Source organism: Anthonomus grandis, chromosome 12, assembly GCF_022605725.1.
Source record: "Anthonomus grandis grandis chromosome 12, icAntGran1.3, whole genome shotgun sequence".
Classification (NCBI taxonomy): Eukaryota; Metazoa; Arthropoda; class Insecta; order Coleoptera; family Curculionidae; genus Anthonomus; species Anthonomus grandis.
The window spans coordinates 13,367,423-13,387,527 of NC_065557.1; the positions used below are offsets into that span (position 1 = coordinate 13,367,423).

A 20,105-nucleotide genomic window follows, 5' to 3' on the forward strand; every position below is an offset into this window, starting at 1 on the left:
ATTTGACGTGTTGTTTTTTTTTTTTAAGTTATTAAGGGTGGATCGTTTTGAAATGAAAGCACTGTATAGTCTACATGGAAATAACTATAAAGCTTTCAAAACCTTATAAATTAAGTCTTCTTTTAACATATAATAATATTTATAAAGAATATAGACATAATAATAATATAAACAAGCACAGAAATAAAAAATCAATATATTATGATATTTTTCTATAGAAATGTTATTTTAACACTGTATTTTAAAATATTCTTAATTATTTAAATGTTTTGCCCATTATTTATTTTTAAGTATTATTAGCATAAATTTTTTTCAAACAAATTATGCATAACCTGACTGCATACGGTTATATTTTTCATATTAAGTTTTAAATATTTTTTTTTAAATAAAAGCGCTAATAATATGCAATTTGTATTCAAATAAATAATTGTTTATTAAAGGAGATATTTTGTCGTACATTTTCTTTTATTATCTACTACATTATTTTGATTTAGGTGACTTATAAGACACAAACTATTTTCTTAAATAATATGCTTGTAAATTTTAATTTCTTTTTAAATTAAAAATATAGTTTAAACATTTTTGTTTACATTCCGTTTTTTCAATACAGTTTTGTGGGTTAATTCATTTATTTCAAATATTTCATAATAATAATAAAATATTATTCATTATGTAAAAATTAGTTGTTATTTTTTGGTATTTAAATTTAAACGTGTTTTGTAAGTTTAGAACACTATATTTTAAAAAACATATTTTATCCAAGATTCGATCACAAGTTTAGTTTAACAGACTATACTATCTATCTTAATAACATACATAATCCGTAAAATCCCAACTGTAATCCTTTCTAAAATTAATATGTTAAGAGTATTAGGCCTGTCTTTCTTCAACATTAAAAGTTAAATAATATAATTTTTTTACTCTTACCTATTATTTATATAAATAACATAAAAATAATAAAGCTTTTATTGCTTGGTATTGCTCAGATCGATATTTTTGAAATAAATATAGGTTTCTCATAACCAAAAAAAAAAAAACAAAATTAATCATTAACATTAACCAAAAATTTAAATTAAATCATTAAACAAAAAAAAAATAAAAAACCTAAATAATAAAAAAAGTAGTTTTTGTCATGATAAATAGCTTGTATGGTTTTTATTTTTCACAATATAATCTTAATAAATCCCAAAATATGGATAAACAAGCCTTAAATATCCTCAACTTGACATATAATGGTTTAAGTTACTGTTAAAATTGGGGAAAAGTGTGGATTTTTCGTCAAAATTATTATCATAAATTAAAACACTAGCCCCATATCTATTTAGATTATGCATCACAATAAAAAGTTAAGAAATATATGACATACAATATATATGTAGGTAAATGAAAGGCAAAATTAAAATTACGGTAATTGAAAACAATAAATTTTAATAAATATAATATTAATTTATTTTATGAATAAAAATATTAACTTGATAAGGTTAATATGTATTACATTATCATATATCCCAGTTCTGGTTTTAGAATAAATATGTTAGTCAAAACTAATTGACCTGAGTCATACTAAGTGAAACTCTGTGCATTAATAACAGTAGCATTTACTTAAAGTAAATTTTCTTATAAATATGGTGTTTATTTTTTAGGCTTAATATTATATATTTATTTCCAAACAGTATTTAGGCAATGTTAGAAAACGTTTTTAATTAATTTTAATGCGACTTATGCGACTATAAAGATCATGGGTCAAAACCGAGGCTTATGTTTTAAAGCACTTCGCTGCTGTTAAAACATTTAAGCATAAAATGCGGCGCTTTGGCTAAAATGGGAAAGCATAAATTCCAGGATTTTACATGCCATTAGTCACAGGCAGCATGGTGACAGTGATATAAAACTAAATGATGTGAACGTTAACTTGCTAAACACCAAAATCACGGTTGTCACCTAAGGAAATGGATTAGGAGTTATAAGTCGAGCGATGTTAATGTTTTGTGCATTAACCGGTTCTTTTCTTATCGCGTTAGTTACTTAATGGGGTAATAGAGCGAAGGACGTCGTACAAGAAAGATATCAATCTTTTTAATAAATTACTTTTAGAGGTATGTTTTATAAGTATTCATGCTACGAGTATAACATTTAAGCACTTAACGATTTTAACATATATTTAGGTTCACGTTTTATTTATGGGTACCTTATTTCTCAAGTCATCTATTAAATGGATTACTAACGTTAACGATAAAAAGTGCATTCTTGGGAATAGTAACGGTAACTAAGTATAACAGCAAGAATAAGAGGAGTAATAAGATTGTTGGCTTCATGATACTAATTAGGGTATAATAGCCCTCTATAGAATGTTAACCTTATATATTCCTTTGCAACAAAAATCTTAAGATAAAGTTTAATTATGATGACACTAGAGCAGTTTAATTATGATAACACTAGAGCAGATACTATTTTAAGTTAGAACATAAAATTACGAAAAAAATACAAGTTTGTACCATCAGAATTTATAGGTAAGATATGAATAAAAATACAAAAATAAATAGAAAAAGATCTTGAAGTTTTTAATGTAAAAAAGGTGAAGGACTTGGTTATAAGTTGATTTTTGTTTGCTTCTTTCGTTATAAATAAAGGTTTAACTGCTGGTTTTTAAGTAAAGAATTGGTACAAGGGTTAACCTTCGCCTTTAGTTTCCTAATCAGAATTTTTCAATAAATACAGGTAAACCTTCTTATTTAAGGCATTTTATTTCAACATTGCTCAGTATGGGCTCCAGGTAAAACTTCTCATTCAAAATAGTCAAAAAAGTTTTCCAAAGAAACTGATTCTCTGCGTGATATAAAAGGTGTGATGATAATAATGGAATAGATTTGTTACTGGATTTGTAGAAAGGCTCTGGATTTAGCATATATATATTTATCATTGCAATCTATAAAGGAGGATTCTTTAGAAACGATCCTGATAAAACATCTGAGTACTTAATTTTGGAGTTCTCTACTTTGTCATCTCGTGCGTTCTTATCATTAAGTCTGCTAAGTCGAATGCCGTTGAGATATCCAGATATATAACATAATCAATTTGCTACTTGCTAAAATTTTTGTTAATATTTTGAATCTTAAAAGTCTTTATGTGAAGAAGGTCTCTTATTAACTTATTTCTGATAAGACCAAAGTTTTTTCACTGCCTTTTTTCTAGCTAATACGCAGTTTTCTAAAATATCTACAATTAATCTAAATAAATAAATATGATCAGGAAATATGATCATATTCATAGAGTTTTAATCACTCTTACTGTACTGTACTTAAACAAACCTAATTCTGGAAAATCTAATCAATTTCAAAATCTATATGGACTTCTCTCTAAAAAATATAAAAAAATTAAATTAAACAATTGTTTAAAAGTATATTTGGAAAAATATATAATCAGGTAATTCTTTCACAGCTCTAGATTGTAAAAAAAACTAAGTATTTTAAAGATTAAATCAGTGGTTACATTTAATGATAAAACTGAAGTGTGTCGCTAAGATTTAAATTGATAACATACTGATTAAGAGAAAACTTAAGGTATACCATAAGATAATATTTCTGTTGGTAGTCATAACAAACAAAGCATGTTAACCCAAATTATAACATAACAAACAGCTGATGCATCCGCACAAGCAAACTAATATTGATTAATAACATAAATGTATTCCATCCTAAAAATATATAAAGTGTCGTTATTTATTTGTAACTTCCTAGAAAAAGAATAATTTTACTTCCCTTTTAATTTAACGATCTTCGTTTTATAAATAAACCAGCTTTTTTATTTAAATGTTATTAAAAAAAAGCATAACTTTATTGAATATAATTTTCTGTTTTTTAATGTATATGTAACTTACGGGGTTTATGCATTATTCCTGTGAATACGACCCAGGTTTCTTGGCCTAAAGGCTTTAGCTTAAGGAATTTTTATCAATAAGGGATTTAATTAGTGTGCCAAGGTAAGAAATTCATATGAGAATGTGTTTACTAATCAATGTTCTTCTTGTCCTAGATTATGGCTAAGTTTTTTTCATTTATTCCAGTAAATTCATCTTAGTAGAGTATTATTGGATAATACGAGTCGTGGTGCTTCATTTAATAGTGAAGTGCATAATATTCATAATATTCATTACTCATAAGGTTGGCTAATGGATATTACTCATACATTTGCTTATGAAAATGAATCACTTCAGATTTAATCCTGCTAAATTTTGCCCCGAAATATTGCTTCTGAAACCAATTGGTAATTAGGTTTTTGACAGTTGTGCTGTACCTAGCTTACAAAATTTGGAAGCCTGGGTTTAACTATATAGAGGATTTCTGATCCGTCTGGATCTAGGTATGGCTGGCATGAATGTATTAATGTAAGTACGGAGAAAACACCTGAGGCAATAAATTAGTTAATTACTTATATTAGAAAAGTTGTGGTCAACTAAAAGTGCCTTTACAATGCATATCTTCTTGTAGATTTCTGAGTTAGAAAAAATACTTAACATCTTAAGGATTGTAATAAGGTTCGGTGATTAAATTATTTAAATAATAAAAACATCCTATGCTAATATCCGTAATAATAAATCCATGCCTATTAGGTAGAAAATACAATTTGGAGACAGAGTGATAATGTTTAAATGTAAATAGGTAGGACCTCTCAAAGTACAAGTTCCACTATTAAAGTTTTCTTTAAGACTTGGTTATTAGGCAACATTTGCTTTAACTACTCTGTATTATAACAAAGAACAAAAATCAAATAAAAAGCATAACTTTATTGGATAAGATTGTTATTTATTTAAAGCAAACTCTTCCCCAATATTTACGCCACTGGCGATGCTTACACATTATCCCTATCAATAACACCGGGTCTTTTGGCTAAATGGAATGGGAGAGAATCGACTATTTCAACGTTAGCACAACTTCGCACGCTCCACTACTTATCTCGCCAACACTTAGTAATTTATGGCGGAAAAACGTTCGACACCCGAAAATGTATTACCAGTCCTTCCATTCATTCAGCTGCGAATTGTTATGGCATGGCCGCTGGGGGCCCGACAGATTTATCGCAACTTCGAGAACCGCGATTTTAATTCGGCTTTCCTTCGTGGGGGTTAGTGACACGTAATTGGTCTCTCTCTCTTCTTTTCGGTTTGTTTGCGACATATTTTTGACCCACTTTACAATCCTGCAGTGCCAGGGAGTGGAAGTTTAACCATTGGATATTCGTGATCCTGTTTTATCCTAAATATGCAAATATTAGATTTTAATACAGTATGTAGCAATAGGTGATATATTGAGGTTTCAAACATGCCTTTTCTCTACTTTCATTTTAAATAAATTAAGTAAATTCTTGTGTTCTCTCTAAAGTTAATAGATTTTATTTGTAATGTACTTTAACCGTTTTTTTTTTGTTTCAGGTTTCAAGGATATGGCTCAAGGACCTAACTTCCAATAGATCATATTATTTTCAGTGTAAAAGCATTTAAGTCATAATATAGATGACTAGTGTGCAAAATGACTATTTTTGATCTCAGCTGATGACACCCCAAAAAGGATAATTTATATGAGCACCATGGCATTGAAGAAATGGGTTCTAATCTACATAGTTTTCACTTCACTTGTTGGAGAACGATCCGCAGTACCACAAGGTTTGAAAAATTCCTTTTTGTATTTTTAGCATCTGTTCAATTATCAAAGTTATTGTATTATATAAATTGCTCTGGGATTCTAATAAGATAAAATCAAACTTTGGCAAATTAACGATTTACTATACAATTTGATTTAAGCAACATTTTATTAATTGCATGAATATACTAATACGGAAAGGTAAGCAGATCATGGAAATCAGCGGTATAAGCTCATAGAGAGTTGTATTAAGTTTTTCCTGTGATGAAAAAATATGAGATATAATATATGACATATTTTTTTTTTTTTTATCATGTATATATAATGTCGAAAAAGAATTAAAAGTCTTTAAAATCATGATTAAAGGTTAACTTTTAACTTTAGATATTATTCAGTCTCAATAAATATTTGATATCTTGGAACAAGTTAATAAGATTTTATATAATCATGCTCTCTCGAAAAAAAATATAGGTAAATAACTAAAACTATAAAAGAATAATAAATAAAATAAGAAATATCAAGATTTTTTACATCAACAGTATTGGAACTCTAATATCAGAAAATATTTTTTTTACATAATATTAATTATGTAATTTAATTTTTTAAATTAATTTTTTTTAACATTCAATCCTTTTTTACTGCAGCTAAAAATAATAACACACATGGTATATCCAATTATGTATCCCTGATTTTTTTTTTAACTTGTAGGGAATCTAATAATTTAACCGTTAAGAATTGAGTGTTTAATCCATAACAGTCGTGTTCCAAAGACATACAAACATCAATATGGTCTATGAGACAAAGTTAATAAAAATTGGTCGCGATAGAGTTTACTCAATTCCTTAAGGGCTTTATTCCTAGATTTTTCGTGAAGAGCCTCATAATTTTGGTACGTTTCATTAATCAGGTCTTTAGCAGCTACTAATGTGCAAATTCCTCCAAAATATTATTGAGGTTGGTAGGGCATAAGCAACGCATGTAATAATGAGCGGTGTCATAGCTGTGCAAAGTTATTTGCGGTAGGTATTATAATAAGACTTCGCCACCTCGATACGTTTATTTACATTACATGCAAAGGAAGAGCACCTACCTTTTTTAAAGCTGCCTTAGTTTCCTAATCACAAGGGCAAACAATGGAAGTATTAGGACTGCCAGCATCTCTTCCTTCGCCAATGAGAGTCTTTTCTAATTAATGCTCACAGAAAACATAAAGGCAGTACAGCACCCTGAGCCTTATCAGGGTCGCTTGGAATTTGCCGCAAATCCCACAATTATCGGCATCATCCAGAAGAGCTGGTCTTCATATTTTTTTCCATTGATTTTCGGTTCTCCGTCAATAACACTAAACCCTTCCGAATTGAATTATTCTTTGGTAACAGTTTCTTCTTTCCACTTATACTCATAGTTATATAAATATTAACAGTCTTATAATAAGTGTTTTGTAATACAATCTGTTTTCAGTTAGGCCTTTAAAATTGTGTACTATATTTATCTGAAGAAAAGAAAACTAAAAAAGTTGCTAAAAATTTCATACACAAACACACGCACAAAATATGTACAAAAGGGAAGAAGGTAGTGATTTATAAACCGCTAGACTACAAACAATACCTTAGCAAAATATAATATAGAACTCTATATTATGCTGGTTGCCAGGGAACATAGATCCGAATGAGGTTGTAGCTAATTGGGAAACATAGATGTATATTACTTAGATAGGAAACTCCTAAAGTGAGGAGTATTGCTAATAGGAAAAGAAAATCAATTTATGAAGTCATAACAGTGGTAAAAAATTTAATTAGGGCGCCAAATTTGAATTTCGCTTTATTATACCGTGCACTTAAAATCAGTGTAAAATGTGTGGCTCTTTTGAAAATTACAATAGGCAGATTAAAATAGTGTAAAATTATGACTTTTTTATCTCCATGTCACTTAATCTATCTGCGTACAATAATTTCTGAAAAACCCATACATTTCCTACTAGATGCAAAAATATGGGTTTCAGAAATTAAACAAAAAAACAAAAAATAGTTACCAAACGTATTACTATATTCTTAAAAGAGATTATAGTAAATAATTTACAAACAACACAAAAAACTGTTAAGCATATAAAATTAAAAATTCGTCCAAATTTCACAATTTACAACTACTTAATAAGGAACTTTCTTCTATGAAGAACAAAGTCTGTAAAGTATAATTCATATAGAGTATTACAAAAGGTTAATGTTAACGTATAAAAGTCAAAAAAAATTAATAAATTTACCAAGTGATTACTCTCTATGCTATTCAGAAGTAATTCCTAGGGATAGGAAATATTATAAAATAAATAGCTGTCAAAAAATTATTAATGAAAGAGGCAATAAGAAAAAATTACAGCATCGAAAAGAAAAGAGCAAAGTGTATGAAGTGAATTTATAAAGGACAATACAAATGTCATAAATTCACCAGGGAATTGTTCTCTACTTATTGTACGGGTAGTGTTTCATTAGTACATATTATAAATTTAATAACTATCACAAACTTTTATTACTAACAAATTAGTAATAAAAGGCGCAATAAGTAAATACGTTAGAAGTGAAATTTACAGGAGTTTTTCTATTTGCCTTTGAAAAGTTCAGACTTCAATATTTGTAGAGATTGAGGATCCAAAATTGCTCATGCATTGAAACTGCTGAAATTGCTCTTCTCTCAAGCTTGGCGTCACATTTTAAGTATGTTTTGACATTGAGGCCGTCAAAAAGTCTATACAAGAATAAAATGAATTTTGCTCCGTATTGAGCTTTACTGGATAATTTATTTTGGAATCCAATATCTAGAAACAGAAAATATATTTTGAAGTATTAATTTTTAAAATCATTCAAAAAAAATCATACTCCATTTTGCCATATTATGAGTTTAGGATCCTGTGGTATTGCTAAAGACCTGGGTGCAGTTCTTAACTTTCAATCCATCAGAATATTCTGTTGTCGGCTGCTGCTTTATGTGAATAAAAGTGGTCAGTTCTTTAAAATCCTGATCCCAAAAAAGACATTTTTAAATGAAATGTCCTATACATCTTGAACTCAAAGAAATAAAAATGATTAATTTTATTAATTTCAAATATATCGTACAAAATATTATTTGGTCACACAACAGTGGTGTAGTAAGAGACACATTAGTGCTGCTGAAGACCTGATTGATGAAACACACATGAAGTTATAAGTATGATTTTTGAAAAATGTAAAAATGAAGCCTTGGAGAAGTTGAATAAATTGTACTACAATTGATTTTTGTAAATGATAACACAAGCTAGCTCATATAAAATATGGAAGGGTTGAAAAGTCAAGTTTCACTTTAAAGGAATAAAGGTCCAATCCCTTATAGTCAATTGTATATTTAGTTAGTGTTTAAACTCTATTCAGTCCAGCTTTATTGGATTTACGTCTCTATTAATTACATATTTAATATTTAAGGATCCTTGTAAGTGTTGTTTGTTTATTTTATTGAAATTTTTTCTGAGTTAGTTGAGAACTCTAATAACATAATAAGGTATCCTTTGTATTAAATTCCTATGACTGTGATAACGTTCAATTTGTTGTCCTTTTCGGTTTCTAAGAATGGAGAAATTGCTCAATTTTTCTAAGTGTAACAACCACCTGAAGCTAAGCATTAAAATTTCTTGAACAGAAAGAGTATTGTATTTGCGTAAGTAAATTGCCAATATGTGTCATAAACACTTATTAAAAAATGGCCTGTATTTCTGTTTATTGGCTTACAAACGATAAATTAAGACTAAGCCTACAAAAATACCATATACACAAATTAAAGACATTAGTTATCATAGTCTCAGGAAAAAAACATATAATAAATTTGCAAAAAAGAAATTTGACTATGGCCATATATATTTTTTAATTAGTAAAGTAAAGAGTGTAGCCTTTCAGTAGACTCCTCAATTAGGAGCAAAAGTTTGTTAGCTAATGGAAAAGTTTCTTTTAGCCCAAAGCGAAAATGTTGTTTAAGTTAGCCCAGCTTCTAGAAAAGCCACCTATTATTTCAGAACTGCACGTCAGCTTTAATTTTGTTTTTTTAGTCCGTTGCTTTTAGTTGTTAAAGGAAATCTTACTCGCCATTAATGCCATACTTTTGAGTACTCTCCGGAAATTGCTGATGCAGTTAAACAAAGTTATCTTACTATGGCTGCTTTAGAAGTTATAAGTAGGATGAAATAGTAAGTGCTTTAAAAATATAATTTAGTCTTTTTATAAATTCTAAACTTAATATCTCTTTTTAATTTTTATGTGAGTATTTAAATATTTATACTAATGCAGTTCACGTGTTGTAACTAAAATTAATAAGCACATAACTTATTTCTGGAATTGAAAAATTAGAAGAAGACAACAAGTATATTAAAAGAAATTTTTAATTTTATTTTGGAAGTTCTTTTCCTTGCTATAAACAGTGATTTTTATAAAAATGGCCTTTTGAGACACTTAGCAAGAGCTTGTTAACTAACTTTAATCAAAAAACTGAGCAAGCTAAGTTTAATTAAGTAGAATCGTAATAATGCCCAATTTAAACAGCAGACTTTCAGTTTTAATTGCAGAGATGCACCTTTTTTAAAAACAAAACGACACTGATGTTTTCTTTAATATTTTAGGAAAAGGTAATTTTATTAAAAAGTAATTTTTTTAAGTTATTAGAGCGTTGTAATGCCCTCTAGCGACTAAAATGACAGCACAGTCATTAATTTTTCCTTGAGAAATATGTTGCTTTTTTATTTTAAACACTCGAAAATAAATCAGCTCATGCAGGGTATAATAAATCCAAAATGTTAGCGAAAGCATAGCTCGATTATAGAACTTTAAGAGGCAATTTATAAGTTATTCTGGTGCTAAAGTTAATGAAAGAAGCAGTTATCATTTCAGTATTAATTCTTTTTTTGGATACCGATAATTTTCAATCCTTATAATGAAACTCAAATTATTAATTATATTATTATTTTTTTAGTGTTTTGATTTCACTAATGTCGGAAGCTAGTCAATAAGATCCCAGCTCCTTCTCCTATATCCCCACTAAAACCATTTCTGGTGCGAAAATCTTTGACCTCTAGGAGTCTTGAAGAACAAGCCGTTGAAAAAGGTTGAGTTCTTGGTATTTTTGCCGGTTTTACTCAAATGAAAAGTTGAAGCATACAGTTAAGTTTAACCATCAATGCTTATATCTACTTACTCTATTCTACTCCCAAAAGAATAAAAAATATTCAGATAAATATTGACAATGTTAACGTCACTGTAAATAGGAAGAGCAATTTTTATGAAAAAGATATAAGGTACAATTTAAAATGCAATTTTTTGTATTTCATATAAATATATATATATATGCCATAATCGTTATCTTATCTATTTATTTGAGCACCTATTGGCTTGCACTTTCTTAATTTTTTTAAAATTACTACAGTATGTAACTAATTTGTTTATTAAAAATTAAAATATTTAAGTTAAAGCAGTTAAAAAAAATACGTTAAATAAAACTTAATAAGGCGACTAAAATTATGAATTTTAATATTTAAATAAAAATATCAAAAATAGGACACCACGATATTACGAAATTTTTAGTGCAGCGATATTTCGATCATTTATTTATTTGGTCTTCTTCAGGGGAAACACTACACAAATTATACATATATTTTTAAAATATTACAAAACTTATAAGTGTTTTGTAATATTATATTAACTTTATTGGAGTTAAAAAAATAAAATATAAAAGGATTATATTCTTACCGTCTTATTCCCAATACTTTTTTCACCTTACTTAAAAAGTAACGACCTTATACCACATAATTAATTATAATTAACTTCTAATATAATATAATAACCTTAAACTTAACGAGAACAAAGACTTATTACCTCCCTATTTCTGTTTTCGCGCCTCAACTTCAATTTAATTTTCGGGACATTTTATTTTAGGGAAACCTCAAATAGCAAATAAATCCAACTTCGAAAGTCGGAAGTTACCCAATAACACTGAAAGCGAAAGTGTGTCATTAGAGAAATTGTTTAACGGTAATGCCAGGGTGAAGGAATAAAAGAGAAATCTTGATGGCAGAAAAGTTTCTCCGCCGTGATTAATTTACGCTTATTGTGTGAAATATCGGAATAGAATTAATTGCAAATTAGGGAGTTTTTGTATGTGTCATATATTTATTTAACCAAAAATAATATTCTATATCTTTTTGTTTTTATTTTAAATGTTTTTTAAGATAGTATAATGTTTTAGTTCTGTTTGTGATTCCCAAAGTCTCATTTTTGTTTCTTGTTTAATTAATTCTTCGTTAAAGTTCCTAGAACAATATAAATTTAAAATTTAGCTAATTCAAGTTTATGTGTCTAAAATGCTCCGTTGGCCTAGATAGAAAAGCATTTTTAATTAGTTCAGAAAAACGATGGTGCAGGAGTTGCCAAATTAAGTTAGAAACTTTTAATGGAAACAAGAAAGTGAACAAGATTTTATTTATAGCTATGGCGTTTATAGAAAAGTGTTTTAATTAGGTAAAGTTGATTTTATCGCATGAATTTTTTTAAATCTGTGTTTATTTTTTGTGTCAAGTGAATAAATCTGAAAAGAAATTAAGATTTCTTTACCATTTTTATTGAGATATAAACTACAGTGATAATAGTCTCTGACATTTTATCACAATAAAATGATTTTGTGAAAATGAGATTTTAAGAATCAAAATGCACATGCAGTAACAGCCAAATGAATTGCCTATACGATAATAATTGATAATTTGACAGGTTTACATATAATTACGAAATACATGAGTTTGCCTAGCATTTAGTCTTATGATTTAAAAATAATTAAGTCAAGACGTTTGCATATCTTATATGAGGTGGTTTAAATTTATGGACTCCTTTTATAGAAGTTAATACGTAGTCGCTTTATAGAATCATCATTAAGACTTTGATATTGTGTTGTCGATTATTTTCTATTATCAGATAGCTTCTTCTGTATTTTTAAAATAGTAGCAATATTTGCTATTTGCTTATTACTTTGAAGCTCACTTGTAACTTATTCTATTTAAAAATAGGTCTTAAAAGCTAGGCGGACTAAAAACTAATACTAATAATATGTACAACACAATACTAATACTATATTGACTGCCGCTTCTCGTGGGTCCTGGGTTGGCAGACCTGCTGGCTCGAGTAGAGTGAGAGATCCGAATCAGGGGGTTGCGGTGCTTCAGAGCAGTGGTCAGGTACTTGTCCTTTAACTTTGTCAGGTGGTCTGCCAATGGTTAGGCTTGGAGATCTCGCAGGATGGTAGTGTTGCGCACGTACCATGGTGCGCCTGATATGATCCGAAAAGCCCTGTTTTCCACTGCTTGGAGCCTCTCCATGTGGTGGGGTTGGATGTCTACCCAAGTGGGGGAGGCGTAGGTGATAATTGGGCAGATGTACGTTTGGTAGATCCGGATCTTGGTCTTGCATGATAGTTTGTTCTTGAGGTGGAGCAGGGAGTATAGGGATGATTGCTGGCCTTTGGCCTTGCTCCTTGAGCCTTGGCGTGTTTTTCCCAGGTCAGCTTGCGGTCGAAGATAACACCTAAATAACGGGCCTGGGCGGACCAGCCGAGATTAGTGGTTCTCCATTTCAGATGGCCAGCAGGTGCTGTTTTCCTTTTTGAAAACAACACCAAAAGAACACTTCCTAGGGTTGACCTACAGTCTCCAGCGATCCATCTAGGAGTGGAGGAAGTTTAGGTGTCTCTGAATCTCGATTTTGATATGTGGTTTGTTGGGAGAGGTGGTGAGTATTGTGGTATTGTCCGCGTATTGGAGTATGGTATTGTGTGGGGACGAGGGAAGGTCGCGCATGAAAACGTTGAATAGGAGAGGGGACAGGGGAAACCTTGGGGAACACCTGCTCGTATTGGGTGGGGAGTGGAAACAAAGCTGTCGGCACAGACACGAAAAGATCGGTTGGTCAAAAAGTAGTGGACAAATTTTACAGGGCAGTCGGGAAAACGGGCATCGACTAGTTTATGCAATAAACCATCGTGCCACATCTTGTTGAAGGTCCTGCTTATGTCTAGAAAAACAGCTCCGGTGTGCAATCCACGGTTTGCTCCTGAGAGAATATGCAAAGCAAGATTGTTTAGTTCTAAAACCGAATTGACCGTCAGGGATTATTTCGTGTCTGCTGCAGAACGTGGTGAGCTGATTGAGGATAGCTCCTTCGGCGATTTTTCCCATTGCTGAGAGAAGACTTATTGGCCTGTAACTCGAGGGGTTTGTTGCCGATTCTCCCTTTTTTGGGAGAAGGATGATATCAGCGAATTTCCATTGGGTGGGGAAATATGAGAATTGAAATATACCATTGACGATTCTGGTAATATCGTTAACCTGAGTATCGACGAGATGTTTTAGGGCTGGATTGTTGATACGGTCCGCGCCGGGTGCTTTTTTGGTTTTGGTGGCTTTGATTATTCCACTGATTTCGGCTTGGGTTACCTGGGGAACCGGGGCTGCGGTGGGAGCTTGAAGGGTTGTTTGGATAGCATTTCAGATGCTGAGAGCCATTGCAGGGTTTTTAGGGGGGTTAGGAGAAAATTGTCCTTCAAGAGAATTAGCGAAGACCTCAACCTTTTGTTGCGGGTCGGAGATTTTGGTGTTGTTGTGATTAATGAACGGGAGGGGTTTCTTCCCCCCTTTAACCAGATTTTTGGCGAGGCAGAAAAGCTCCGAGGGATATTCAATATTTGTTTCAATATCATCGAGTTTTTGCTCCCATCTCTCGGAGTTAAAGTCTTCGAGAAGTGATTGCACTCGTTGATTCGCACGGTAAAACTGTTGCTTTACGAACGGGTCGCCAAATCTTATAGCGAGTTTTCTTAGACGGTTGCGCCATCTAATTTCCTCTCTGATATTCATTTCTGCTATTTGCTACACGAATACTTATCATGAGTTCAAACAGCCACCTTTATAAAGCCTCAATTTCTTACATTATGTTTCCAAAATTATGTCGTTATGTCGTATAAAATTATGTTGCGACATTGGAAGCAATAAAGCTGCCAAATATAGCCAATTCTATTTCGAGTAAGAGATTTAATATGAATGATTTCCCGTAAATAGATTTTTATAGTTTTATTAACTTATTTACAGAAATCAGCTTAAAAAATTTTTTAAATTTTGATATAAGTAAATCATTTTAGAAATTCATTTAGCTTTTGAGAGATTTACTACACAAGTTAATATTCTAAGCTCTTAAGAGCTTCAGTTATCCACATATCAAAAAGTTAGTTCTAGTTTCAGCTTAGTCAATAACGACGCTTTTCGAATTCTAGAGCTTACGATTTCTAATACATAGTCAATATTTAATTTATTAAACCATTACAAAAAGAAACATTTAATCCCTTTTTTTCACTTCCTTATTTGTGAACAAGTCATCTACTTTTTTTCTAGCTCGGAGTGCTTTTAAAATTCTGGATTTTACAAATTAACACCACATACATTGCTTGACATGCGTCTACTATCTACTAAGTACTATAATCTGACAAGATACTCACTGTGTATAACTTTTTCACAATAGAATATTTTAAAAGAACTTGAATCGTGTTAACACGATCATGCCTCAGGTTCGTTATTCACTACCCGTGGCTCAGCAAAGGATTTACAAATACTCACCCTATTTAGAAAGAAAAATTATGTGAAAACTGGAGTACACATGGCAATGATAAAATTTGTATGTATCTAAAAAATTCTCAAATCTTAATAGTGTTACTAAAGGTTTCACAGTTTGATTCTCAATTTTTAGGGAACGATAAGCAAAAAATAAATCTGCTCAATTTTGGAAAATTTATGCATAACTTAAATGGATACCCTTAAGTATGTACATACATTACACATACAATACATACATTAAGATTCTTATGCATAACTTAAATGGATACAATTTGATGCTATTTTATTGCAATGTAAAATTTAGATTATAGGCAATATTATATCAGTGTTTTTACTGTATTTATTTATGTGCTCTTTTATAATATCTATTGTGGGTAAAAAAATTTTTTTAAACAGTAAAATATTAACATTTGTTGTGTAGTCACAATAAAAAAAATTTAAATAATAAACACAACTTTATTCATATTAAACTTACTCTAAAGGCAAATTTTAAGCCGTTACAATATATATAACTTTAATGAAATTAAATGTCATCAGTTAGTCTAATTAAAAGTTTTCAACAACTGAGATATATCACAATAACTTTTCAGAAACATTAGAATTAAACGTCTAGACAACGTAATATTTCGTTTTCTTCCCTGGTAATTCACAAATTTCTCCCGAACTCCCGAAACCTTCTTAAGTTTAAAATTCAGAAAGTTTATGTTTTTACTGTGCAAAGATACGGCCTTATCTCTAATTAGCTTCAAGGTTGGGTTTGAGGGCACCTTGGCGAGTGAAGTAGTGGCTAAATTAGGTTAAAAGCTTTAATCAAAAAACGTGGAAGAAGTTTGCCTGAAATCTTATTTAGAATCGTAAATAAACTTATAACAGGGCGAGAGAGGTTTGGTCTGTTTCATTTTGCGGCTAAAAAGTTTTTTATTAGCTAACTTAGGCTATAAAAAGGTTTATGTTTATTGTCGGTTTTATTACGGATTAGATTTGTCTAGTTACACGTAGAAATTTAAGAGCATACAATTGAATTTTCCTGCAGCAAAAGAATGTCATATAATAATTAACATTTTACACTGACAAAGTTACCCTTTTTTCTTTCTTTAAGTACTAAGTAAGTTGCCAATAATGACGGAAATTTTAAATTTGGAAGATGCTGCTCTGAACAAATAAACAAAAGAGTCATCCATCATAACCACTCTCATATAGTCATATCCAAACTACTTTCTTAAATTTCGAATCGGGGATATACATCTCCTACCAACATTTTCTTGAATTTTACTTTGCGCAATTAATTGAAATAATGACTACATTAGTCCTAAATTTTTATATAGATTTTTTATTTTAATTGAATTTAGTCGACCTTTGGTTATTTAAACGTCTTAATGACTCGATCTTTTTGCATAAATCTAATTTAATGTTTCAATATCATATAAAATAATGGGGATTTTAAAATAATTAACTAATCAAAAATTACTAAATTAATTTTTTACTACAGAACCATTTTTTCGTTGGAAAAAAAGTATTCCTATGTTTATTTTTATTTCCTTCATATCATTGCCGTATATGACTTGTATACCTACATAATTACACTTATCTACCTGTTCTAGTGTTTCTCCCTCTACTTTATAATTTTTGTTATTAGTTAGTATTTTTGTTATTTTTTTATAAACTCTGCACTATATTGAGTTAAATTATTTATGATTTTTTAGTGGCTATAGTATAGACCTCTATCTTACTCTTGTTTAATTCCCATAAGTCTTTTTTTATTTTGTCAAAATTAAAATATCTCGGTAGCCAAGATTTCTAGTCTAATTATTCGTTAAATCTTTGCGAAACACCTTATCAAATAAATACAGTATTACAATAAAACAGGGATATATATCATAATTAGGACTTTTAGGTGTTGCATTTTTATGTCTATTGTAGTATCCTTGTTGCTGGCAACTTAGCACTCTTGTCCCTAATTATTTAGGATGTATCAAAAATATGATAATCACAAAACGAATTATAATGAACCAAGATAGTTGCAAAATCTAATTAATATCACTATCAACTCCCCAATGAAATATCTTGAAGCAACAAGCACATGTTCTTTTAATAAATGTTAATATGTATAAAGGAAAATTTCTTATCAATCGTTTTCCTGTTAATTGTTTTCTTTTATTTCTTCTTTTCACAATATTCGTGATCAAATTATTATATATTAGTAAGACATAATCATTTTTTGAAAGACTTAATTATTATTATATTATGTCATATTATTATAACAAACCTTGATGGCACCACAGTTTATTAGAACTATGTCAATTATTTTTTGTTACTTTTAGATAAGTATTTTTTATGTCTTTAGTTTATTTTCAACACCCTTAAAAATCGATTTCATTATCTTAACCCTTAAATGCATAACTTTTTTGTTTTGGGTAAAAAAAAATTTTAGGCTTAAAACATGGTTAGAAAACTGGGAAACATAATTAAAAAAATATTTTTTTTCCAAATTTTTTAATGTTGCAATTTTGCCATATTGTGCATTTACAGGCAAATTCGATTATTTATTCATGAAATTTTCTAAAACAATTTTTATTTTTTTTTTAAGTATACCACTCCACATTTTTCGCAGGCGATGTCGGTGTATCCGTTGCAACCAGGAAGTTTGCATCTGGTTCTTTTTTTCCGAAAAAAACAGGCCAATGAGACACTTAATCACATCGCACGTCTTTTGGTGGTACGTGCCGTGCCTTTCCTCGCTGTACCCCGCTGTTTCCGATCTAATGAACTTCGTCTCATCTATTGTCCTTCCAAATAACAGGGGACAATTCATCCCCGTCGATGGTGGTAACATATTCAACTGAGCTACCACGCTTTTCCTTTTTTAGTTCATTATCAGTTGGTAGTTTACAATCTGGTATTCTATTACGACGAACACTTCCAAGAGAATATATCCCCCTTTTAGCAAGATATACCATTATCTCTAGAGTAGTATAATAATTATCAGAATATAGTCTATAACTCTGCATAGTAGGTATAATATGAGATAAACTAATTATGATATTTGCAAACGCTCCATCCTCCGTTCTTTATGAAATTATTTTCTGATTATAATCGGTAGGCAAATCCACTTACACCCGCCAAGACAATAAGTTTAAAACACAATTTGTGAGGTTTCATGGGCATATACTGCTTTATGAAGTGTCGCACTTTAGTTGAACACATTTGTTCATCTACAGGTAGGGCTGGTTCCAGAGGGATGCTTGAAAATTTTTCATTTAGGTACTCAATAAGTGGTCGCAACTTGTGTAGTCTATCATGGTTATGACCGTCTTTAGGTAAATGCTTATTATTGTCGTTAAAATGAATGTGACGTGTTATTTTTTTAAATTTATTTATAGGCATGAAATTTCGAACAGGGTCGTAACCTATATCCGTATTCCGGTATGATCGTACATTTGGCAAGTTTCCTATGGACGTATAATGACAAATTCGAATAAATTTCCTTCGGTCAGTGGCAGAAAAGCTAACTTGGTTGTTTGGGTTCTTTTGAACGCAATACAAATTGGTTTCGTTGACGATTTTATTAATTAGTTTATCGTTTAAAAAATATTTTAAAAAACTGTATGGAGTCTCCAACACCATTACTTCCCAAGAAAGGACTTCATTGCCATAAAATGCTAATTGAAGATCGTTCAAGTAAAGATTATACTGCTTCCAAGTTACGTTCCTTTTTACGGATTTTTTGTACCTGTTTTGGAATCATTTTTTACTTCATGGTCCGACCTGACACTCTTTTATTTCAGCCCCGTCATCCATAGCCTTCATTTGCACTTCATCACCTAATTCCTCCTCAAATACCCTAAGATATTCTTGATCCTCATCTGTATTACTCAAAATGTAATTTAGGTCTGCTTCGCTGTTAGTATCCAAAGAATCTATTCCATCTTCTCTATCTGATCATTTTTTCCATATGGATTGCAACTCCTTATCACTAAGAGGTCGATTTCGGCTCATTTTATGTCTCAAACACTAAAAATACAAAATTTTTCTATATCTACTACATTGGATAATGTTGCAAATACGCAACAAAACAAAAATATAAACTAATCTAAAATATAAATAATTTTTGACTGAATGCAAATAAAATACATACCTTTCTTATAACAATATCACTTTTTTCACAAAAGTATAAACAAATATGCGGGTTTTCTAGCAAGAGCAAAATATATTACAACCACAACACTGACGAGCAGGCGACAACTAGGAATATTATTTCTAAATGTAAGTATGTAGCATCATCTATGAGTAACTCTTTGTATTACACTCTTTAAGATACTGTTGTAAATATGCAACGGTATGCACTCGCGAAATAACATATTTCGTTAACAGGATAGGTAAAATAAGTATGTGGCATTTTTGCAACATAATGCATTTAAGGGTTAAATCACAATACTACTTTTAAACACATTCTACGAATTATAAATTTATTATAAATATACTGATAATCAATATATCATTCTTCCATTTTCCCTCAGCAATAATTAGTTTATACTCTAATTAAACTCTAAAAATCATATTTGATTTCAAGTTAATAAACGTTTCAAGTCAGCAAAGAGTTTAAAAACTTATAGAATTTGCAAGTGACTGTGAATATCTAAATCATGTCAACCTCTTTATTGATTTTAAAAAATAGTTATACTCAATTCTTAGTTTAAAATGCTCATACCCCTAGCAAAGCCTTTGATAGTTTTTTATTCAATTCCAACCGCGTTTTTTTATTTTCTATTACGTTAAATATTTTTTACTTTTTGACCTATTAAGAAGTGCTGAAA

General features: G+C 30.1%; 1 protein-coding gene across 4 annotated transcripts in view; it reads left to right on the plus strand.

Annotated features, from left to right (window-relative positions):
* LOC126742702 (zwei Ig domain protein zig-8-like) overlaps window positions 1–20,105 on the plus strand; it is a 389,553-nt gene that overhangs the window by 75,371 nt on the left and 294,077 nt on the right. For all 4 annotated transcript variants that reach the window (XM_050449474.1, XM_050449476.1, XM_050449475.1 and 1 more), the window contains exon 2: window positions 5,429–5,659. In XM_050449474.1, the coding sequence (XP_050305431.1) occupies window positions 5,575–5,659 (85 nt within the window). In that variant the 5' untranslated portion in view covers window positions 5,429–5,574. The remainder of the gene's footprint in view (window positions 1–5,428; window positions 5,660–20,105) is intronic.